General features: G+C 36.1%; 1 protein-coding gene across 1 annotated transcript in view; it reads left to right on the top strand.

Annotated features, from left to right (window-relative positions):
- The window catches only part of NSUN3 (NOP2/Sun RNA methyltransferase 3), a 52,565-nt gene extending 33,929 nt beyond the window's left edge, over positions 1-18,636 (top strand). Inside the window, exon 6 of the mRNA XM_065876754.1 lies at positions 16,869-18,636. Within this exon, the coding sequence (XP_065732826.1) occupies positions 16,869-17,139 (271 nt within the window). The 3' untranslated portion in view covers positions 17,140-18,636. The remainder of the gene's footprint in view (positions 1-16,868) is intronic.
- Positions 18,637-25,278: the final 6,642 nt, after the last annotated feature.

Raw genomic sequence — 25,278 nt, 5'->3', positions numbered from 1 at the left:
GTATTACATAAAAAATATCTCTTCTTCAAGGTAAAAACTTGCTGCCAGTAGGGAGAAGGTAATTATCAGCATAGTTTTGTTTCTTAGGCTGACAAAGGAATAGCTACTGGATATGGTGTTTCTGAAAATAGCAAGCTTGGTCATGTTTCTTTATCTTGAATTTACAGAACTTCTTTGATAATAAACAGTTTGATATCTAGAAATTTGATTACTTACTGTGAGCATAGTGAAGATTACCCTCAAGGGTTGCAAAATTATACTTTTAAAACTGATGATAGCACTGGGTAACTATCCACCTAGAAATATCTGTGTTTTAGATGCTTAAAGTACCTGAAACTTAATTTTGCATCTCCATTTATTTGATAAATTGTACATGAACTTCAACTTTTCACCTTAATGTTTTCTTTGGTTGTAGAACATAATAGTGGTAGGGATTTTTTTATTTGATTTCTTGCCCAGGCTGCTGTTTGCCAGCAGAAGTAGTAAACTGATACAAACAGAGTGATATGATGAAAAACAGGCAGTGGGAAAATGAAAGAAATGGGAATTGCTGAAAAGGAACAAAAAAAGAAAATTGGAAAGGAATGCTAGAAGCGAAGAATGAAACATGGGAGAAAATATATGAAATGGTAAGAAAAAGTAAATGAAACAGAACTCCCCAAAATGGTTAAAGGAAGAAAAGATATGAAATGTTGTGGAATTAAACTTTTAGGGTTGGGGGCAGACAAAAAGGGAACAACTTAGAGATAAAAGCTTTATGGAGCTCATAACAGTTGGTTAAAGTTATCGTTTTACCATTTGTTAAATTTTGTAGTATTCAAAATATTTCTATTGGTACATCAAATTAGGCTTATATATATATATATATATTTAACATCTTTATTGGAGTATAATTGCGTTACAATGGTGTGTTAGTTTCTGCTTTATAACAAAGTGAATCAGTTGTACATATACATATGTTCCCATATCTCTTCCCTCTTGCGTCTCCCTTTCCTTCCTTTTAAATCAGACTTCCTGTCCTCCCCCCCCCCGCACCCCCACCACCTCCTTTGTTAATTTCCCTTATGTTACTAGAAAGGCAGTGTCAGGGATAATATTTGTTTTTAAATATGTCTTAACTGCATTTTTGGTACCACATATCTTAATTTTAAAATAATGACCATGGTTTCTATAGAGTCAAGTTAACTTACTAAAAGGTACCAAACTTTTCCACTCAGTGAGAAATGAGAGCACAAGCAGTAACCTTCATTAACAGATTACTTTCTGTAGGAGTTTATTGTTGGCAAGAGGAAAAATCTTTTTTTCTCATTTTTATAAATTACTTGTTGGCAAAAGCTTTATTATTATTCTTTTTCCTAAATGAAGCCTCTGGCCTCTATTATTTCTATCTGTTCTATATTGTAAGAGTTGTAGGTTGCTTGAGCTGTTCCCTACTCAGAAATTTTTGAGTGTTAGTTGCAATTCAATATATTCCTTTGTTTTACACTGAAAAGTTCTCTTGTTGACCCACCTCTTGATTAAGGTAACATTTATTCATTCACTTATTTTAAAAAAATGTATTTTGAGAAGATACTTTCCAGTTGTGCTATATATAAAAAATACAAAATGAATATAGCATAAACCCTGTTTTCAAGGAGCTGGAAATTTATTGCTTGGGAAAAACAGAAGAGGGAGGAATTCCATGGGGAATCAGTGAAGGTTTCAGAGACTAAGTGAGCTTTGAAGTGGGTCTGGAAAGATGAATAAAAGTTCTCCTGGTCAAAAAGAAACTGAAAAATAATTTTTGTAAGCATTAGAACTTACTAAGCACCTAGAGAGATGGGACAGAGAATCATCAGGGATCCAGGCCCTGTCTATCTTCTACCTTATGGTCCTATGGTCCAGAGTGACAATTCCAGCTCTTACTGTTTAATCTGCATTGCAAGTAGTAAGAAAGAGCAAAAGAGCACACCTCACATTACTTCCACTCACTTCTTATGGGTCAGACTTAGACATATGACTACCTTTAGTGAAAGGCAGTTTAGGAAATTAGCCTTAGCTGTACCCAGTTAAAAATTCCATTACTATAGAAGGAAGTGAGAACAGATATTGAACAATTAGAAGTGTCTGCCACAAGCTGGAAATCCCTTGATCAGATAACACCGGAGTATGCAAAGAAAATTAATAAGAAAATCCTTTAGCAAGAGAACCAATTTGAAAGATTTCACAGTAATCAAGAAGTAGATGACAAAGGCCTTAACTGAGTGAATGGGATAGGAATACAGATATGTGGTCAGATTTGCAAGATATTTTCAATGGAGAATTAATAGGATTTGGTGGTTGATTGGTTCTGGAGTGGGAAGAAAAGGAAGGTGTCAAGGAAAACTGTAGAACTCTACTGCACGGATTTGAATCCTGGTTTGGACACTTACTGAGTGGCCTCATACAAGTTGCTTAACACTCTTGCCTTAGTTACCTCATCTGCAAAGTGAGAATAATAACTGAATTGAAAGATTGAATGAGATAACATATGTAAAACATCTAACTTTAGGAAAAAAGATAAACCAAGGATAAAATTATAGGGCAGACTGATATTTAAGGGATAGGAAGAAGAGGAAAGGTAGATAAGGAGGCTAAAAGGGAACCTCAGAGAAGTAGGAGATGAACAAGGAAAGAGTAGTGTCCAGGAAGACAAAGTGAGAGAAGGTTTCTCGAAGTTGAGGATGAATGACAGAATCAAATAGTATGGTGAGATGAATGGAAAAATAAACCTCTTAACTTAGGCTAGCTTTGTACTCATTTTATCAGTAAGCTTCTGAGGAAAACAGATATTTTAATATATCATTTAGAGTTGTGGAAACAAAATTTGGTTAAAGGAATTTATCAGATTGTTTGGAATATCTACAAATTATTCCAAATTATTTGAAATTTTAATGGAGTAACTGCCTTTGAATTTCTAACCATTGAGTCTAATTTGTTAAAATTCTTTAAAACTATGATTTTGATGTCAGTCTGAGATGAAGAGTTTCAAATTATGTCTCAGCATGAGGTATTTGCTTTCATTTACCTCATCATAAATTCAGTGCAATAGCACTTTAATAGGTAAAGGTTGCATGCTCTATAAAATGAGCAGGTAGCCAAGATTCTCAAGTCATAGCTTCAGACCTACTAATTCTTAGTTTCTTTTTATTAAAAGTGCCTAAAGGTCTGTAGTTATTCTTTACCTTCAATGAGTATTTGGGACAGTTGGGATGATAAAATGTATGCATGTAGCATCCTCTTTCTTATTGCCCTAGATTCCATACTTATTTTAGCAATTGTAATAATTTGCTTCAGGGTATATACAGCAGTGGTAAAGCTTGCAGTCCTTTTCCTGGTATTAGATTAAGGTGCATTAATTAGCTGTGTAACTTCAGGCAAGTCACTGAGTCTTTGTGACCCTCCATTTGATAAATTGGGTCAGACTATTTACCTTGTATACCTCATAAGGTTTTGTTAAGACTCCATCTGTGAAGTGCTCTTTAAGTTAAGCACCAAATAAACATAAGGCAGTGTTATTAATTAGGCTGGTGACCTGTTCCTCACTAGGTTAACATAGGAATCAGCATCTCATTTGATTTTTGGACCAAATCCACATTCCCATTAATTCAGGAATATTCTGTCCTAAAGAAAAAGAATTTCCTCATGGAGAAATATGTGTGTGCAATGTCCTCTGGAAGCATTTCACCTTTTTCAGCTTTGGATTTAGTTTTTGTCATCCGGGCAGTAAGATACAAAGACCACAAGTAGTTTTCATATATTTTTCATGTTATTAATTAGATAACTTTTTAATGTAAGTTGCAAATAACCTTATAAAGTAGCCTTTTACAGAATTTCTGAAACATTACTTGAATATTAAATGGCTACAAGGGACCAATTGCAGGATTGATGCTCCTATGCTCGTTTTAAGTTTTAAAAATTACTCTATTCTTACTTGGTTTAAAAAAATGTTTAATGCTAGAGTTTCTAAGATGAAGGGTACAAGCTTGCTAATATTGTGTCAATGAAGGGATTTTTCAGTCTATTTCACTTGATTACTTCCCCATATTTACATCTGAAAGAATGGTTGATGTTGCCTTGATGCTTTAATGGTGACACAGAAGGGACATGAAGAAAGATGAGAAATAAGTATATTATTCACAGTAGGATTTACCTGTAATCTGAATTTTTCAAGAATACGGACATCTGTGATTGTTTTACTTCTGCACCAGAAGTTGTGGTAGAGGCTGTGCCTGTAACTTCGAACATGTCACTGGAAGACGTAAAAAGACGATGCTTGTCCCTTAATGGTAAGTCGTAGGAATTCATGTAAGGGGAGAAAATCACTTTTCTTGCTTTGGTCAAAAGATGGCAGTATTGCTGTGCTGATTGTTTTCTTACGCAGTTTGGGCTGTTTTTTTTAATGCAAAAAACACTTAAATTTAGTGATCTAATTAACAATGACCCTTCCAACAGAATGCCAAATTTCTAATCGAAGACCAGAAGAATAGACCAGAAAATGGAATTTATCTTTTTAAAATGTATTAGGGTTGCTTTAGTAGCTATTTGTAAAAATAGCATTCTCTAAGACTCAGATTTGCCGGAGGAAAAGAGGACACCCTGCATCATGTTTTCAATTTTGGTTAGGTTTGAAATACCCTCCCTTTGGAACTTTGATGACTGTCAGGGTTCCAAGATGTTTTCGAGGGTTTTTTTGTTTTGTTTAGTTTGTTTGTTTTTAGTTTTTAAAGGTCATTGAAGCTTCTGTTTTCATTAAGGCAATACTTATTTTTCTTCAAGGTGTTAAAATCAGGTAATTGTTTTTCTTTTTTTTCCTTGGTCATTATAGTTATTTGTTGGTAGTTGGAAGACTGTGTGAACTAGTCTGGAAGTGTAAAGGTGGTTTCCCTTTTTTTCCTGGGAAAGCAGCATGTTCTCACCTTGTTTCTAAGCCAGTATTATAAATGGCTCTTGGGGATTGATTCTCTGTTTTTCTCTAAGATCTTTAAAGGATAGAGAAATTCAATGAAAAGCACTTAAAAAAATGACAAAATGGACTTCTGAAAAAAAAAACCCTTCATTATTGATTGTATAAAGTGTTCTTTAAAAAATACAAACATACAAAACACTTTTGGGAGGGGGTAATGGGGAAGAACCTTAGTGTATTGAAAGAACACAAAACAATCCAGCTGTTTTTCTTACTTTATATTAGAATAAGAAAATACTGATAGATTCTGCTCAGAATTCTGCTTTTTTTTAAGGTGATATAGTATGTATTTGTTATATCACATCACCCACTTCCCTCAGTAGGATCTGGGGCAGCACCCTGTAATCAAACTTTAATATGTTTTCAGCAAAACGTTCGAGTAGTTTTACCACGTGGGCTCAGTCTTGACCATAAATAGCCTTACATCAATTTAGGTCAAATGTTGAGGCCAGATGAATCTGACACAAACTTAAGAAAAAAGCTGTAGTTTGCAGAGCTTTTTGGATTTCACGATGGCGTGTAAGAGATAGCACATCTGAAGTGCCATTCAGGTCTACTCTGTGAACCGCCAAAAATCAATTAAGGTTTTCTATTTGTAAATGGGGAAAATTTAATTTAACGTTATATTCTGTTTAATGTTTTCTTTTTTAGAATATGTTTTGTTTTGAGCTGCTTCATTAGCTAGGTGGTTTAAGTGCAGAACGCATTTCAGCCTATTCCATAATACACTGAAAGACAAAGATTTGGAAAAATTTGTACAGCTCGTATCTGCCGTAAAGCAACAGGGTATCTGGTGTACATTCTGTGGCAAGAAGGCCATCATTCTTTTCCTGTTAGGGGTGCTGTGGTAAAAGCATTTCCCACTCTTATTTTATCCTAAATTGTTAATCAAGATCAGCTTTACTTCCTGCAGTGCTATTGTGAGATAGAATCTTATTTCATACTTCAAGTAGGGTTAAGCCTGATCAGCTCTTAGGTGGGAGGCTTCTGAGGGGAATATATGTGTTTCAGGGAAGTGTTAGGGGGAGTGTATTATGTGGCAACTCTGCTTCCTTTAGAAGTACTTCCCCCAGCTCTGCATTATAGCTGGACATGGTGTGTTGAATAATATATAAAACCCAAGATAATGTCTACTAGTTCCCATTTCAGTTTAAAGTATTAGGTTAGCCTTCCACCTAATCTGATCAAAACAATACTTTTCTTCATCTACTGTAGTTAATCATAACATCTTTTTCTGCCTTATACTGATAAGTATGATTAGAAATCACTGCTGACCATCTCTCTGCCATCAGTTATAATTCAGTAGTAAAGAATGCCCATCTTAATTCAACTTGTAATTTCATGCAATATAGTTAGTGTTATAGCACAAGTGAAAAATATCCCATTATTCAGGATCTTGTTAAGCTGTGAAACATGTAGTCCTTGAGAAGCCAAGGTACACAGCTCATTTGGAAAAGGTTAGCAGAGGATACCATTATGCCAAAATGGATGTTGCTTAGCTAGTTGTTTAGTTTTACCTCCTCTTATTAAAAAAACAAACAAACTACATGACACAGAAATTTACACAAGCATAGAGCAACCTTTTGCCTTCTACCAGATCCCAGATCCAGCACTTTTTATTTTCCTTCTCTAATCCTGACATGTTTTTATATGGTCATTACCACAACTTTGCCAGTTTATTAGTATTATTCAAGTCTAACTTTTTTTTTTTTTTCTGCGGTACGCGGGCCTCTCACTGTTGTGGCTTCTCCCGTTGCGGAGCACAGGCTCCGGACGCACAGGCTCAGCGGCCATGGCTCACGGGCCTAGTTGCTTTGCGGCATGTGGGATCCTCCCGGACCGGGGCATGAACCCGTGTCCCCCTGCATCGGCAGGTGGACTCTCAAGCACTGCGCCACCAGGGAAGCCCCAAGTCTAACTTTTAAATGTTTTTACCCCTCCAGAATTTAAAATTTCTTACTTGGCTTGTTAAGACCTAGTAAACAGTATCTTTCTTCTGTTCTGATTGTCATAATTTCTCTCCTGAAGCAACACAACCTTTCTCACACCCTACTGTCTACTGTCCTTAAAAAAAGGACCATTTTTAAAAAGCCTTTTAAAAATGCTTCTTTTCATGACTTGGATGAAACCTATCCAAATTAATTAATTAATATAATAATTACGTGGTTCTTATGGGCTATTTCAAAATATATGTAACTGGTTATGGAAGCAAATGATTTATCCTAGACACTACAGAATAAAATAATTCTCAGTATAGAAAAGTCTTGGCTATATGAACTCCGGGAGTGAGTTTTTTTTTTTTTCCGTATTACCTGTTTTCCTTGATCTTTGAATACAAAATTATGGTATTTTTTGAAATCTGTAACTACTACAAGCAAAAGGGCAAAAATGGTATTTAAACAGCAATCATTAGCAGCAAAACAGCAACAACCATTTGATAGGAATCTCTTCACATTTTGCCCTAGGACGTTGAGATTAACCCAATTTGTAAAAAAGCCTTTGTGTTGCCACACACAGTTTCCTTGTTAAGAAATTAATGTGGCCAGTTAAGTTATACCAACCTAATTTTAGAAAGATAAATTATGAGTGTTGGGATGAAGACAGAGCAGAAGAATCAGCCAACGTTGGCAACATTATAGAAATTAATTGAAATTTGCATCAAGCCAGGAACATACTGTTTGTAAATGATGAGGCTTCTATGTACTTTTGTACAACTGTAATGAGAAAGAATCATACTTACTTGATTAGGCATTGGTTTTGCTGACTGTGGAACTAGGATCAAAATAAATCCTTTTAATGGGAATTTAAAGATACCCTCATTCAAATTGTATATATCCCTTGCACAATAATCTAACTTTTTAAAAAGAAAATCTTATACTCATTGCTATAGTCAGTAGAAAATGATCCAAAATGAGTGTAGTTGAAACTTGCACAATTTTAGCAAAATCTACCGATGCCTCAGTATGTCACTGTAAAAGAAATTGAAAAGCAATCACCAGGTGTGTGTTAGTTTCCTATTGCTGCTATTAATAACAAATTACCATAAATTTAGTGGCTTAAAATAACACAGATTTAGTATCTTACACTTCTGGAGGTCATAGTTTCAAAATCAAGGTGTTTGCAGAGCTGCGATTTCTTCTGGAGGCTCTAGGGGAGTGCTATAGACCGAAAATTCATATGCTGAAATCCTAATCCCAAAGATGATTGTGTTAGGCCTTTGGGAGATGATTAGGTTATGAGGGTGGAGCACTCATGATGGGATTAGTGCCCTTATAACAGAGCCCTCAGAGTGCTCCCAAGCTCCTACTGCCATGGGAGGACACAGTGGCCATCTATGAACCAGGAGGCAGGTATCCTCAGCAGATGCTGAACCTGCTGGTGCCTTAATCTTTGACTTCCCACCTTCCTCAACTATGAGAAATAAATGTTTATCGTTTAAACCACCTAGTCTATGGTGTTTTTGTTATAGCGACCCAAACAGACTAAGACAGGGAGAATGATTTCCTTACCTTTTCCAGCTTCTAGATACAGCCCACATTCCTTGGCTTGTGACCTTTGGCTAGCATTCCTGTCACTCCAGCCTTAGCTTCAATCATCACCTCTCTTTCTCTGACTCTCCTGCTTCCCTTTTCTATTTGTAAGGATCTTTGTAATTACATTGGGCCCACTCAGATAATCCAGTGTAATCTTCCCATTTTAAGACCCTTAATTTCATCACATCTGCAAATACCCTTTTGCCATATAATGTGACATGTTTAAACGTTCTGGGGATTAGGATATGGACATCTTTGTGTGCCATCATTCTTCCTCCCATAGGCTGTTATCCCATAACAGTTCACATCTCTGGTGTCTAGATCTGAGCCTTTTAAAAAAGTTTCTGTGGAGAATATTTAGGAGACAGTGACAAGTAAGAAGACAGGTTAAAAAACTTTTTTTAGAAATTAACAGCAAACACTGAAGGTTAAGTAGGCTTACAGTGGTAAGCTACTGTAAATTGGTAGTCACCTCCCAGTTTTTTTTTATATCAGTAAGTGGATATATGAGAAGACCAGAAATACTGGATACCATACAATTTTAGTTATCTGGACCTCAGGGAATGAGTTTTCTAGAGAGTTAATCCCTTAATAGTCAAATTAAAAGAACAAAAAAAACAACTGACCTCTATGGGAAATTTTCTAATATTTATACTACTGTCATAGCTACCCTTTAATTTGTATTATCGTAGAAATACATGACATGGGTAAAAAATTAAAAATATAAATGAGTTTTTAGTTAAAAGTAATTTACCCCTACCACTCCCCCATCTTCCCCTAGCTTTACTCCTCAGAGCAACCACTTACAATTATTTATACTTTAGTTATTCTTCAGGTCCCTCCTAAACCTCTAAATAATATGTTTATCCTTTATTACTTCATTTATCAACTTTAGACATTGACTACAGGCATACCTTGTTTTATTGTGTTTCTCAGATACTGTGTTTTTACAAATTGAAGGTTTGTGACAATCACGCATCCAACAAGTCTGTTGGCACCATTTTTCCAACAGCCTTTGTTCACTTTGTGTCTCTGTGTCACTTTTAGGTAATTCTAACAATATTTCAAACTTTTCATTATTGTATTTGTTATGGTGATCTTTGATCAGTGATCCTTGATGTTACTATTGCAAAAATTTTACAACTTGCTGAAGGCTCAGATGATGGTTAGCATTTCTCAGCAATAAAGTGTTTTTTAATTAAGGTATGTACATTTTTTTAGACATAATGTTTGCACACTTAATAGACTACAGTATAGTGTAAACATAACTTTTTTATGCACTGGGAAACCAAAAAGTTTGTGACTCACTTTATTGCGATTCACTTTATTTGCTTTATTGTGATCTAGAACCAAACCTGCCATATCTCCGAGGTGTGCCTGCCCTGACTTTTTGCTTGGGCTCATCTCACTTATACCTCCCTTACCTCTTCACAGCACTCTACAACCTGTGTTCTCACCCTGTTACAGTTTCTCCCTCAGTCAGCTTGGAAACTTAGTACTTCACACTTAGATCTACATTTCTTGTTCTGTTAACGGTAGAAAGTCTCTCTAAACACACTTCGAGCTTTATTCTTTTTTGAAATAATCAGAGCAATAGCTCTTGGTTTCTCTTTTTGTAATAATAACAATATTTACATCCCCGCCCCATCTTACATTTCTCCCCTCTACTTCCCAGTGTCTTATACCTGCACCTTTATGTTTATGTTGTCAGGGTTGACGGTGTTCTTTCTGAGATTTTATAATCTGTTCTGAAACATTACTAAGATAAGTTTATGGAATGATTCTGAACATTGAGGACCAATAATCAATATATGTTGTTTTATTCACTGCAGAATGGACTAATACATTAGAATTAAATTTCCTTCTCTATTGGTTCGGTGTTGTGATCAGAATGACACTGAGAGGAATATTTTCTTATAATCAGATTAGATGGAACAGACTCTCTCTCTCTCTTTTCTTCTCCCCCTTACACACCCACCCCAGGTGCATGTATCAAATCTTCAAAGTTTTCTCAGTTTTCAGTCATTTCATCTCTTTTCTCCCTTCTCACTTCTCCCTGGAGTCTCCCTCTCCTTCTCATCTGGAGTAGTTACCCTCTAAGGGCTCCCATGCAGTTATCATTCTGGGGCTTCACTCCCTTCATTGTTCTCCTATGTGGCGTTCACTGTTTTCTGTGTCACAGTTCTCTTCTCTCTTGATTTACCTCCTCATTCTGCTAGAGGTAAAGTTTCTGAGTCATCAGATATCTGAAAGTTTCTGTCTCCCTCCTATATATTTATTTGACAGTGTGGCAGTAAATAGCATCCACTTTAAATTGCCTTTTTCCCAGGATTTGGAGTACACTACTCCACAGATGCCAGTCTGATTCCTGGACCCTTAGAGGCAACCAGTTCTTCTCTCTGGAGGCATTTAGCATTTTTCCTTTGTTCTCAAAGTTCTAAAATTTAACAATAATGCATCTAACTGTGGATGTTTTTCATTCACTATAAGGTTGGAGTTTTGACAGTATTGTGTCAGACCCTCTGCACCCTCTCCTCTTAGCTCCCTGATCTCATCTTACCCTACCACCACTTTCTTCCCTGTGCTACAGTCACACTGGCCTCCTCCTTCCTCAGACATGTCTGAGGGTCTTTGCACTGGCTACTCCTTTTGTGCAGAATGCTCTTTCCTCAAATATCTACATGGCCCACTTCCTTACCTTCTCTTCTCGGGTCTTTGTTCAGATGTCACTTCTTGAAGTGTCATCCTATTCTAATTATCCTACTTAAAACTGCAATCCCTGTTACCATCCAGGCACTCCTAATCCTCTTACCTTGATTTAATTTTCTTTATAGAATCTATCACTAAATTAAAAAATAAGCAAACTGTGATATTGTGAATATGTATTTCATCTTTGTTCCTGGTTCCAGGCCAGAGCTCCTAAAACCCTTGTAATTTCCTAAGTGATAAGAGTGATAGGAACGTCTTTTGTTATATCTGGCTTTGGTAAGGGTGAAAGGAGCAACTTTTATTATTCATAACAAGCCCTTTCAACCATACCTGAGTTTATGTTAATGTGACTTTGGGGCAGCCCCTAAGGATGGGGGACTGGTTGCCAGGGGAACTGACTGTATAATTAGAGGGTTGGAACTTTCAGCTCCACCCCTGCCCCTCTTTAGGGATGGGAGAGGGGCTGGAGATGGAGTTTAATCACCAGTGGCCAATGATTTAATCAACTACACCTATTTAATGAAGCCTCTAAAAAACCGTCACTGAAGAGATTCGCAGGACTTTCAGGGTGGAGAGGAGGTGTTGGGAGGGTGGTGTGCCTGGAGAGGGCATACTTTGCCCTGTGCATCTCTTCCATCTGGCTGTTACTGCATTGTATCTTGTAATAATAAATCAGTAACATAGTAAGTAACAGAGCCATTCTAGAAAATTATTTAACCCAAGGAGGGGTTTGTGGGTACCCCCGTTTTATAACCAGTGTGTCAGAAGTGCCAAAGACTTGGACTTGCAGTTGGCATTCGAAGGACAGTCTGTGGGACCAGGTGGATAGTGTCAGAATTGAAATAAATTGTAGGACATGCAGTCAGTGTTTGCAGAGAATTGGAGGATTGCTTGGTGGGGGAAAACACACGTGCAAACATACATGCATACGTATATATGTGTGTGTATGTGTTTATATATGTATGTGCATATATGTGTAAATACTTTGTATTAGTTTGCTAGGACTACCATAACACAGTACCACAGACTGAATGGCTTAAACAACAGATATTTCTCACAGTGCTGAAAGCTAGAAGTCTGAGATAAAGGTGTCCGCAGGGTTGGTTTCTTCTGAGGCCTTTCTGCTTGGATAGCTGTCTTTGCCCTGTGTCTTCACTTGATCTTCCCTCTGTAATTGTGTCCAAATTTCCTCTTCTTATAAGGACACCAGACATATTGGATTAGGGCCCACCCTAATGACATCATTTTAATAACTTACTTAATTACCTCTTTAAAGATGTTATCTCCAAATACAGTCACATTCTGAGGTATTGGGGGTTATGGCTTCAACATACGAATTTTGAGGGGACACAGTTCAGTCCATGACAGACTTACTTATTTTTGTAGTCTTTCTCCCCCAGCTAGAATGTAAGCTTCATGAAACTGAGGGGTTTTTTTTTATTGTTGTTGTTCTATTTCAGTGTATACCCAACATCTAGAACAATGCCCATAATAGATGCTGAATAAATAATAATGGATATTCTAGCCTTATGATGAGCTATTTTAATCTGAACACTTCTTTTCATCTCTAGAAAATTCTTATTTCACTAATTCAAGTCCCCCTCCCCCAATTCTCTGTACTATCTTTCCAGTACTCCTGTTAACTGAAATTTGGACCTGCTTGATTAATCTTCCCTGTGTCATTTTCAGTTCATCTGTTGTTCTGCTTTTTTGGAAGATTTTTCAACCTTAACTTCCAAACACTTCTATAAAATATTATTTTGATAAACATGTGTTTCATTTCAAAGAGCCCTCTTCTTGGTCCTGTTTCATGGCATTCTGTTATTGTTTTGTGGGTCCTGTATTTTTGCTGATCTTTCTGCATTTATAAGGTCTTGTTATGTCTCTTTTGTTCCCTGAAGTTTCTGTTTCTCTGTAGGCCATTTTTTGTTTGTTTCTTTTACTTTTGATCTCACATATTGCGTAAGCATTTCTCACCCTTAATAGTCCTTCATTGTACATTTTTATTTAATAATGGGACAGTAAAGTACTAGGAGGTTTATTTTAGGGGTGATAATTTTTGCCTGGTGATGTCACTTTATGATTTGCTGAATGCAGAGGTCTTTAGTTTGGGGAGGGGGTGCCTTAGGTCTCCCTAAATAGTTTATTCAACTTTCTTAGATTAAAAAGCTTCCAAATTTTAGGGAAGAGGTAAAATTGTCGTTATATCAGATAACATGATACTATATATAGAAAATCCTAAAGATTCTGCATAGAAACTCCTAGAACTGATAAACAAAATCAGCAAGGTAGCAGGATACAGGATTAACATACATAAATCGGTTGCATTTCTTTATAGTAACAGTGAAATATCAGAAAGGGAATGTAAAAAAACAATACCTTTTAATATCACAACCCCCCCTCCCAAAATACTTAGGAATAAACCTGACCAAGGAGGTAAAACACTTATATGCTGAGAACTATAAAACTATAAAGGAAATTGAAGATGATTCAAAGAAATGGGAAGATATCCCATGCTCTTGGATTGTAAGAATTAATATTGTTAAATTGGCCATAGCAATCTATAGTTTAAATCCAACCCCTATCAAATTACCCATGACATTTTTCACAGAAGTAGAACAAGTAATCCAAAAATTTATATGGAACCATAAAAGACCCAGAATTGCCAAAGCTATCCTGAGGAACAAAAACAAAGCAGGAGGCATAACCCTCCAAGACTTCAGATAATACTATAAAGTGATAGTAATCAAAACAGCATGGTACTGGCACAAAACAGACATGTGGATCAAGGGAACAGAATAGAGAGCCCAGAAATAAACCCACACACCTATGGTCAATTAATCTTCGACAAAGGAGGCAAGAATATACAACTGGAAGAAAGTCTCTTCAGCAAGTGGTGTTGGGAAAGTTGGACAGCTGCATGTAAATCAGTGAAGTTAGAACACTCCCTCGCACCTAAACAAAAATAAACTCAAAATGGCTTAAAGACTTAAACGTAAGAATGATACCATAAAACTCCTAGAAGAGAACGTAGGCAAAATGTTCTTTGACATAAATCGTACCGATGTTTTCTTAGGTCAGTCTTCAAAGGCAATAGACATAAAAGCAAAAATAAACAAATGGGATCTAATCAAACTTACAAGCTTTTGCAGAGCAAAGGAAACCATAAACAAAACTAAAAGACAACCTACAGAATGGGAGAAAACATTTGCAAACAATGCGACTGACAAGGGCTTAATGTCCAAAGTATACAAACAGTTCATAGAACTCAACAACAAAAAAACAAACAATCAAAAACTGGGCAGAAGACCTAAATAGACTTTTCTTCAAAGAAGACATACAGATGGCCAACAGGAACATGATAAGTTGCTCAACCTCACTAATTATTAGAGAAATGCAAATCAAAACTGCAACGAGGTAGCACCTCGTATCAGTCAGAATGGCCATCATTAAAAAGTCTACAAATAAGAAATGTTGGAGAGGGTGTGGAGAAAAGGGAACCCTCCTACACTGTTGGTGGGAATGTAAGTTGGTACAACCATTATGGAAAACAGTATGGAGGTTCTTCAAAAATCTATTAAGTAGAGTTGCCATACGATTCAGCAATCCCACTCCTGGGCATATATCCAGAGAAAACTATAATTCAAAAAAATACGTGCACCCCTATGTTCATAGCAGCACTATTCACAGTAGCCAAGACATGGAAACAACCTAAATGTCCATCGATAGATGAATGGATAAAGAAGATGTGGTACATATATATAATGGAATACTACTCAGCCATAAAAAGGAATGAAATAATCCATTTTCAGCAACATGGATGGACCTGGAGATTATCATACTAAGTGAAGTAAGTCAGAAAGAGAAAGACAAATACCATATGATATCACTTATATGTGGAACATAAAATATAACACAAATGAACTTATCTATGAAACAGAAACAGACTCACAGATATAGAGAACGGACTTGCGGTTGCCAAGGGGGAGGTGAGGTGAGGGAGGGATGGATTGGGAGTTTGGGAGTAGCAGATGCAAACTGTTACGCATAGAATGGATAAACAAGGTCCTACTGTATAGCACAGGAACAACATTTAATATCCTGTGATAAACCATAATGGTAAAGAATATGGAAAAGACTGTATAACTGAATTGCTTTGCTCTACAGCAGAAATTAACACAACATTATAAATCAGCTATACTTCAGTTAAAAAAACCTTCCAACTTTTTACCTGGCTGTCTGACTTGCCATATATGGGAGTCTGAAATCTGTGGTTTCTTATCTATGCTTTGAATTAATATCTTTGTTTTCACTTTTTACTTCTGTCACATTTAGTCTGGCTTTTCCAGGTCCCAAACCCCTCTGTAGTTCTGCAGGTGAAATTATACCCTCTGTGGCTGTAGTGCTGTCTCTACTCTCTTCATTCACTATTCGTCTGTCTGCATATCATCTTTCAGAAATGTGTTGAAATTCACTGTTAGTTAATGGTTCTCTCTATCCTTTTTACTTTATTGTTTTGAGTTAGTACATTTTTTTTATTACACATTATATTTAAGGATGTCTACAGAAAGAGGAGAAAAAAATCGTCATCAGTTTGCTTGTCTTGAGTTAGAATTTTTCAATCCTTTAATGATCGAACATAGAAGACAGAATTTGAACTTGCTTTGTTGATATGGATCTTCATTATAAACCTTAGTTATTGGGAGGTGCTCTAGTTGTTTAAATATAGGTTGAGACGGGGCTGACTGTACTTTTAAATCCAGTAGAGGTTCTGGAACATGATTTCTTAAAAAAAAAAAGTTCTTGATTAGTAATTGCTCTGGGGTTATCACCACAGCAGCAGGACTAAAACTTTTCTAGTTTTCTCTCTCAGTAGATGACCTTGCTTCCCCCTCCACACTTATCATCAAGGCTGTCTATCGTGACCTTTCATTTACCTTAGCATGTCTCGGTTCCCTGTTCATGCTCCCTTCTTGTTTCAGATGAAGAGCTGGAATCCCATCTTTTCTGAAGCTAACTCCTCCATTTGCAGCCTGAAGTCCTGGGACTGTTCTCCTGGATCTGCATCTACAAATATGTTCAAGTCTTCCCCTTGGGGGAAAAAAATCTTCCCATCTTTTCCCTAAAGCTGTACTTTTATCTGGAGAAGCCTTCTAAATTTTTTCTAAGTTCTGCTCTCTTTACATATAGGCATTCTCTGTCTTTAGTCCACTTTTCTTCCTTGTTCTTTTCCTGGGAAATCCTGTTTATTCACATGACTTCATCTATCACTGAGCCCTAACCCCTTTCCTGAAGTTCAGATTCTCCTTCCCACCTACCCATTAGTACCACTCAGTATATTCAAAGACAAACCCATTATTCCATGCTCTGCCTCCATCCTCCTGTCCTTAGAAGAACAAAACAATGAACCAGTCAGACATACTCTCTGTCTTTCCCATGTTGATTGGTCTCATTATCATTTTCCCAGTCATCCAGGGATACATTAGAAAGAAATTGTTGTAAGGCTAGAAAACACCCAAAGTTATTACAGTCAGAGTCAGAGTAGGGTTAATTTCAAGTATGTAAGCTTTCTTGCCCTCAGCCCCCATAGTTCCTTTTTAATGTACATAACCAATCTTTTGCATTTTCCTGATTACATGCAGGTCTGCAATTAAGGCCTTACGTCCTGGAGGGCTACTTGTGTACTCTACATGCACACTTTCCAAGGCAGAAAATCAAGATGTGATCAGTGAAGTTTTAAACTCCTACAGTAACATCATGCCTGTGGACATTAAGGAAATGGCAAGGACTTGCTCCCAAGACTTCACATTTGCTCCCACTGGCCAGGAATGTGGGCTATTGGTGATTCCAGACAAGGGCAAAGCCTGGGGCCCAATGTATGTAGCCAAATTGAAAAAATCATGGACTACTTGAAATTGGTGATGTGCATTTTGTGAACCATTACATCGATAACATATCAATGTATTATTATATTTATTTAACATGTAGGCTCTCTACGTGTTAACATTTAAATAAAATGGAGCCACTTTTCCTGGGTCTGTTGGAATCCTATTTAGTTAATACTTTAGCATCTCAGAACTTTTCAGGTATATTTTTTTCCTAGAAATACATCTACAGTAATGATTTAAGATGGTGCAGATGGTGTTTGTTCTCTATAATAAATCTGTCTTTTACTTGGCATCTTGTAGTTAAATTAATCAGAATATATGGTTTTGTGCATAAAATGTTTAGAAATACCTTCTATCTGTAATGTTGGTGCTTTGAACCTCTAAAAATGCACACCTTCTGACTCTCTTATAATTTTTTTCCTTATCAAATGTATAGATTCTTTGAGTTTTTTCCCCCCTTTTCTATAAGAACTGATTGCTATTCTGAGACTTGACTTCTTAAGCAGTACTATTTCTAGTTCTAGGAAAATAGATTTCTTATTTGCCAAGTTGTTTTTCGTTAAGAACTATCTTCTGTTTACTGCAAAGGTCAGTGACTCTATTGACACCAGCTTTATTTCTCCATTTTTTTTTTGTATTCACAAATACAAATTGAAAGGGTAAATTATGTTGAAAGGCCATTAGGACAGCAGATTCACATGCACATGTTTGACTTTCTGCATTCAGCTTGTAGAATAATGGAGTCTATCCAGCAGGCTATAAAGCAAGTACTTGAAACAAAACCAGAATGATTAATAACCACAATAACTGAACTATATTTGGAGAGTTTTGCTACATAATTGCAGTCATAATGAACACTACAGAATCTGATTATCTAACAGTTGCAATCTGGAGGGGCTTTTTATTTCATTGCGTTATGAAATGTTATCTGAGACTATGATGTCACATATTAATGCACAAAAGGGAGATGCCTAATGAGAGTGGATTATACTATTACCAAAACCCAGTACCATTTACTAAGTGGCTCTCCTTGTTTATCCATATCCTGGGAATATTATGTACATTTCTGTATATGTACTTAGGGTTTTAGCCTCAGGTTTTGATCATGTGTTTTCTCTAGAAATTGCTTTACTCAGACGCCAAACATATTTTTCCAACTATTAAGAAAAATTATGTAGCATATTTCAAAAGATTCTATCTATTTAGAAATTAGTTTTTTTAAAAAAACAAAACTCTGACTATAGAAATACAAAATTCTGCTGAAGCTGAATCCTTTTGAATTATTACATTCTGTACATTTAAACTAGAGACTCTTGGCTCATTTACTATTTTTTTTTTTTGCAAGCATATAAAACTGGGCTCCTTTAACTGGGAAGTCCTAGGAAGAGTGTTATTTCTGTACCTTCATTGTATTAACCATTTTGTTTCCTTTATATCTAACCAATATATTTGAAGAAAAGCTGGATCTCTTGGACTCAATCAAATATACTGAGTTAGTACAGAAGATTAATAATAATGGAAAGGACTTTTATTATGTGTGTGTGTATTTTTAGTGTGTGCTTATTGGTTTGTTTTTTCAGTTTGAAATCCTGTCTTCAGATACTATAGGTTTAAAAAGTGCATTTATTCTGTGTAGATTAATCACAAAGTAAATTTTCACAGTGCACTTTGTTGAATGTCATTATTTTCCCAGCATAATGCCATGAAGCCTAATCTGAATACTCAATGTGCTGTTGGATTAGACCTTTCTATGATTACTGAAAAATGCAAACATAGATATACATATAGCTTATTTTATTATCAATAACTATAATGAAACATCTGACATTTATTGAGTGTTAAATATTTGACTAAGTTCTTTATATATATGTGTTACCTTTTCTGAACTTTAAAACAACTCCAGGGCTGAGCATCATGACCACATTTTGTGACTGAGAAAACCCAAGTTTAGTGTTGCTCCTAGCTTGCCAAGCTACTCTGGTAAGTAAAGAATGGAACCAAGATTAAAACTGGTTCCAAAGGCCACGTCCTTCTCACTACTCTATGCTATCTCACAAGATATAGGTTATAGGAACCCTCAAGATTATCAACTGACTTTACCCTTATTCTCCACTGCTCAGCTTTCCCCTTGTATGCAATTCTGTATTCTCAGGGCATGAATGAGTTAATTAATACTTGGGGAAAAAATCCAATTTTGAAATATTTCAGGCTGTGTTTTAAAGAAGTACCTCTTGTGATTGCAATACCCAGAAATCTCCCATAGAGGTATTCTGTGCCTTCCTTTTCTTTGCAGATGCTGAACTGAAGAAAAGGAATTTGGAGCAGCCTTGCGATGTCAATTGAAAAGCAAGGAGTAATTGATACTACTTTCTGTGGCATTGAGTTACTTTCAAAATAGCTTTATAAAATTTAGGTTGCTTACCAACACATTAACTTCTCTCTGCCATCAGCACACTGAACAGCCCCTAGTTTCAGAAATAGACTATGAATAAAGGTAATGCATTTAAATGGTTTGTACTGAATTTTTAAAGCATCGAACATTATCTGTGGCTTAGAATCAAGGCAACCTACAGTTCTTTATCCTATTGCATATCCATATGGCTTTATACTGAAGATGGCATGTTACCCCCTTAACAGTATTATGAAAAATATTCTTTTATACAAGGATAAAAGGATATTAGGCATAAAATAATAGACACCAGAACACTTGCTACATGACTAAAGTAATCACAAATCTAATAGGCCCTTATCCAAGAAGACTTTATGTCTGGAGATAAGTATCAGATGATCTGCGTAGGCTAATGCAACTTATTTGGAGTACAAAGAGAAAACTGGAACCAATAGCAACAATTTTATTAGATGCCAAGAAGTCCTTTGATGCAATTGAATGGGACTACTTGTATTATATGTTAGGTAAATTTTGCTTTGGGGATGAATATAACAACACAATTTTATGTTCAGCCCATTTATATAGTTCAGATCAATGGTTTACAGTCTTCTTTGCCTTGCCTTATTGCTGCATTGGGGAGGGACGTAGGTATGATGCCCATTACTGATGTTACTCTTCAGGCTGACATTGGAGTTATAATATCACCCAGATCCCCTGGGTAACTGAAGGATATTCAGATGAAGCTTCACAAGTTAACTAAATGTCTGCTGATTATCTACTACTTGTGCTGAAAGCCCTAACAGCATCTGTCCTGAAAACATTAAAAGTAATGTCAGAATTTGGAATGGCTTCAGGCTGCTAAGTCAATGGGAGAGAATCAGAAATACTATCTTGACAGTCATTTCTATTAATATTACTTATTATATGACATTTAAAATAAAATGAAAATTTAAAAAGAATTGATTTGGGATTCTCATTAGGGAGTAATTAAACTATAGAATGAAAAAACAAACTTAAAAAATTGACCTGTTAATTCAATGCTAAGATTTTTAAAAAACACGTTTCACTAGATCTAAGGAGGAAGAAAGCCTGCTAGAACATATACCTCTTTAAAATTCAGTTAGCTCAATCAAATATTAACTCCATACCCTCCTGTAACTTTTCACAAATGAAGCAAGCAATTTCTTTGGTCATGTGAGGCCCTATAGTCATTGTTGAAACTGGGTGAAACATATGCTACCTTAGGAAAAGTACTGTTTGCCTAATTTGGAAGCTATTTGACGGCATACGTCATGACTCAGTTAAGCTTGCTATGGCTTATCAAAAGGAATTTGCTGCTGCATATTGCTGTGGAAGAGCCCATTACATACAAATAACTATATAACCTAGCAGAATCAACAGACTAAAAATGTATAGCCTATTGAAAAATAAGAAACAGAACAGTAGCACCCAGTTTCTTCCTAGTTCTTAAAAACAAGTGAGAGTAAAATTGCAGATATTAATAAGAATGGGAAAAGTTAAGAGGAATTAGCAATGGTGACAGGAGAAAAGAGGGACTGGGCCTATTTTAGCTTATAAAAATTACTTAGAATTACTAAGTAATAGAGAGGATTGCTCATTTACTCATCCAAACAAGGTGTTAATGACCTTCGAAAAATGGTAGACCTTACCCCCATTCTGGTATTACAGTAATCTCTGGGGTGAGGGACAGAGGAATGAGAGGACCAGAGAACTTGTGCTGACTCATGAATTGATGTTAGTAGGGCAGGATTACTGTGGGTTTGTAGCTCATAGCTGTCAACTCTTAAGAAAAGGGAAGGCTGGTGGCACCTAGCTCTGATGACACTGGAAATTGTTTTGTGTGATATTTTTAGCCATGAAAAGCTAATATAACTAGCTTCATTGATAGCCATCCCTCTTGATCATAAAAAATCTTAAGTGTAAGTCCTAGATTATAACAAATGTATTTAATAAACACAACAGACATACACAAACTACCCATGTTCTTCAAAATGATTACTTTTGTCGTATATTCTCGTACAGAGAGTGTTTGTTAAATCTTGCATTGAAGCTATAGCTATGCCCATAGATGCATTATTTTCAGCTGTTTAGTTAACCTGACTGTATAGAGTTAACTCAGCAGGTTCCTTTTTCATCCCATAGTATTGAGTCGGCTGAAGCAACTTGATATAGTTTCAACGGAGGTGATTTTTGAACCAGGGGAATGGTTCAGGAGAGGTTTAGGTGGGATCTGGAATGTCACTCTGGGCTTGGGTCTAGATTGAGTCAGTCAAGCATGTTTCAAAAGCAAAGGACACTGTGATAGGCCTGAAGGGTTTCGGATATACTCCTAGGAAGCACATTACAGCTCCCAACAAAGTTTACACATTCATCTATCTGGTCACACCCACTACATTCAGTGAGGACTTTAGCATCTAGCTCATATCTTCTCCATTGGAACTCCTGCCACAGGCTGAATTCAACACCTCTGTGGGAAACCCATCAAATATCCCACCTTCCTGATTCCTTTACTACCTCTCCTCCAATGGCTTTTGTTTCTATTTGTCTTCAACTCACACTCCTGGAAATTTCCTAGAATCTGGCATTATCTAATGCCACACTCTCCAGTGGACCTTTCTATATGATGGAGATGTCTTATCTGCCTTGTCCAATATGGACAATGTGGTGGCCATGCATAGCTATTGAGCACTTGAAATGTGGCTAGTGTGACTGAGGAACATAATTTTTAATTTTAATGAATGTAAATGTAAATAGTCACTGTGGCTAGTGACTACCTTATTGGACAACACAGATCTAAAAATTTTCTATTTAGGAAAATTTAATCTCAGTACCTCCTGTTCTTCCAGCTTTCTTATACTCTCATTCTTATTAAAACTGCAGTCCAGTTTCCTTGACACCCTAGTTTCTAAACCCTTTCTGTCCTTTCTCTCCTGGTCTCCTTTCCTTACCCATCCTGGACCCTATGGTTGAAAACTTAAAACTTTGTTCTCACAGTGGTTTAACCTCCTCATGCTTTTGCATTCTACTACATCTGATATTTAAACCTGCAACTCTAGATAAATCCAGTAGTCCATGCTTCTACTAATGTATGGAGATGGCTGATCATTGTTTGGAAAAAAAGAAAATTATATAGGAGTGTAGATTGATGTTATAAATTCACACACCTGTGCAGATTGATTTCACTACAAATGCATGCTCACTTGCCTCTCCTAAGACTTTTACATTGGTTAATAACTTTGACTACTTGGCCAGCTTCCTTTTCCATTCTCATTAGTGACTTTTCCCAACTTCCACTATTCTCTACAACTCTTCTGTATAAACTCTCTGCTTTTTTCTCTCAGAAGATGCTCCTGCCTCTTAGTTCCTTGAGAAAAATTGTGGCCATCAGAGTGAATGTCCTCAATTTTTCCTAGTGCATACTCCCCCTCATTTTATTTAGACACACCACCATTCATCCGGCCTCCCAAGTTAGAAACCTGGGAGATATGTTCAACTTTTCTCTTTCCTGTCCCTCACTCTCACCTCTAGATAATAACGAAGTTTTACCTTTTTTTATTGTTCTCTCTTAGTATCATTGGCATTGCCTTAGTTAAGGTCACCTGAGCTATTGAATTTTCTTCACAGTTCATCTTCCTACCTGCTGCCTCACACCTCACTACCCATATCCTCTATGGCTACTGAAGCGCTCTTCCTACAACAAAACCTCATGATGTCATTACCCTGTTTAAATTTTTTCAATGACTCCCCATTCCCTTCAGGATGAAATTCAAGCCCTTTTAGTATTTCGTACTAGGTCCTCTTGCTTTGAGATCTGTCAAACAGATACACACACACACAATTACATCCTCTTTAACTTCATAAAAATATGAATAATCCTACTGAGGAAGCCTGTTATCACAGTGTATAAAGTGTCCCAGCTTATTGGTTGGGATACCCTTTAAGTAACCTGCTGCATTTCCCACTCTATAATTAGCTAGAGTTCTACTAGAAGACCTGATGTTATTTTTTACAAAATGATCTAGACATTTTAAAATATAGTATTTTTGTTCTTATAGTACTATCTGAAAACTATATAGCTATATTTTGGGCTGCTATACTTAGTTTTTTGGATTTTTACAGTGAATGGAAAGAATAGTCAAACCATTTTCAAAAGCTTTTGCATTGGACTGAAAGATGTAAATTATATAGAGAATCCATGGTACTATGGGCATACTTAGGCATGCATACAGTGTGGGAAAATTTCAAATGAAGTAGGCTCAGTAATGAGGTTGGAATGCCAATGGATAAATCCATAATTGTCTTCTGGAGTATACTTCAAACCTATAAGGAATATCCAAGGGCAGAACAGCAGATGAGAATGTCTTAAAATAGAAAAAAAAATTGTACTTCAGCATATCAAGGACAGTCAAAAAATAGATTAAAGAAGCACTTGCAGAACGATAGAAAAATCTTATTCTCTATAAACTTATCAATTACTCCAGAATTTTTTTGAAAAGTGAAAGTTAATGTTGTTTGGAACTACTTCTGCCTTTAACTTAATCTGTGACAGTAAATAGGTCTCAAACTTTCTAAGCCTTGGTTGCCTAATTTTTAAAGTAAAATAGATTATCTCTAAGGGAAGTGAATATGTTTTGAGCCATTACTATATCACAGACATTGTTCTAAGTATTTGTATAATGATTATTTTATTTAATCCAATATCTTCTTTTTAAAAACATTTCTCTGACCTGTAACTGAGATTGAAGTAAAGGGCTAATACTGGGTACAAAAGTGAAGGGAGAAAATAGAAAGACGGTAGTGAAGAACCAAAATAAGTCTAAGAGGAGCTGATAAATAAAAGAGGAAGATCTGAATAGGCAGTGGAACTGACCAGGGAGAAGCAGGCGGTAGAGTCCAGGTGAAGAGTACAACTGCCCATGTTATTTCACATTCTTTGCAATTATATTCTTTTTGCTAACATGTCTGTTAAGCTGATGTGCTGGAGAGTCTGATTGTTTCTGTTGCTTTTTTTGCAGAAAACCAGTCTTTATTTCCAAGCATGATATTTTTTCACTCTTATGTATCTCAAACTTTGGTAATATAAGTACCCCTTTAAAAAGCAACAAATTCTCTGGGGCCCCACTGTTTATTTAGCTATAAACAAGCAGAACTATGTGTAAAATTCTGTGTACTTACACTTTCATACAATTTTAAAATCCACAAAACCCTATAAAAATTTTAAAAGTTGAAAAATAAAGTTGAAATAAGTTGTATTCATTTAACGTTTCAGATGATGCTGCTCTGTTGAAACTACATTGCCACTTGAAATCTGGCCATGGTACCTATTATTACAGTATAGGGCTTTGGAGTTCAATGGCTTGGCTATCTCACATCCCATAATTTCTCCATTTTTCCACCAATTTTCTCTATTTGGACTTCAGAAAAACCTTAATTTTTGTGGTGTTCTATGATGCCATTTTGTCTCCAACTTTCCATGAATACAGAATTTGTTTATTAAGAACATTTTGGGGGTTTTTAGGTTATTTTTTCACAAATATTTAAAATAGTATTGCTTAGTTTTCACTTAATGATAACAGAAACACCTTAAGTACTAGAGTATTATTGTGATCATCCAGATGAGGCAGGGTATGCCTATATGTGTTTTTTAACATTTAGAATAGCTTCAAATGAAATACAAAATCACCCAAATTCTCATAGGTGCTCAGTTAACTGAGAATCATGGGCTTTGGTCTGAGAAACACTTCTCTAGTCTTT

This window comes from Phocoena phocoena, chromosome 4 (assembly GCF_963924675.1).
Source record: "Phocoena phocoena chromosome 4, mPhoPho1.1, whole genome shotgun sequence".
Classification (NCBI taxonomy): domain Eukaryota; kingdom Metazoa; phylum Chordata; class Mammalia; order Artiodactyla; family Phocoenidae; genus Phocoena; species Phocoena phocoena.
Note: the sequence above shows the minus strand (reverse complement) of the source record. Positions and strands in the feature narration are given on the sequence as shown.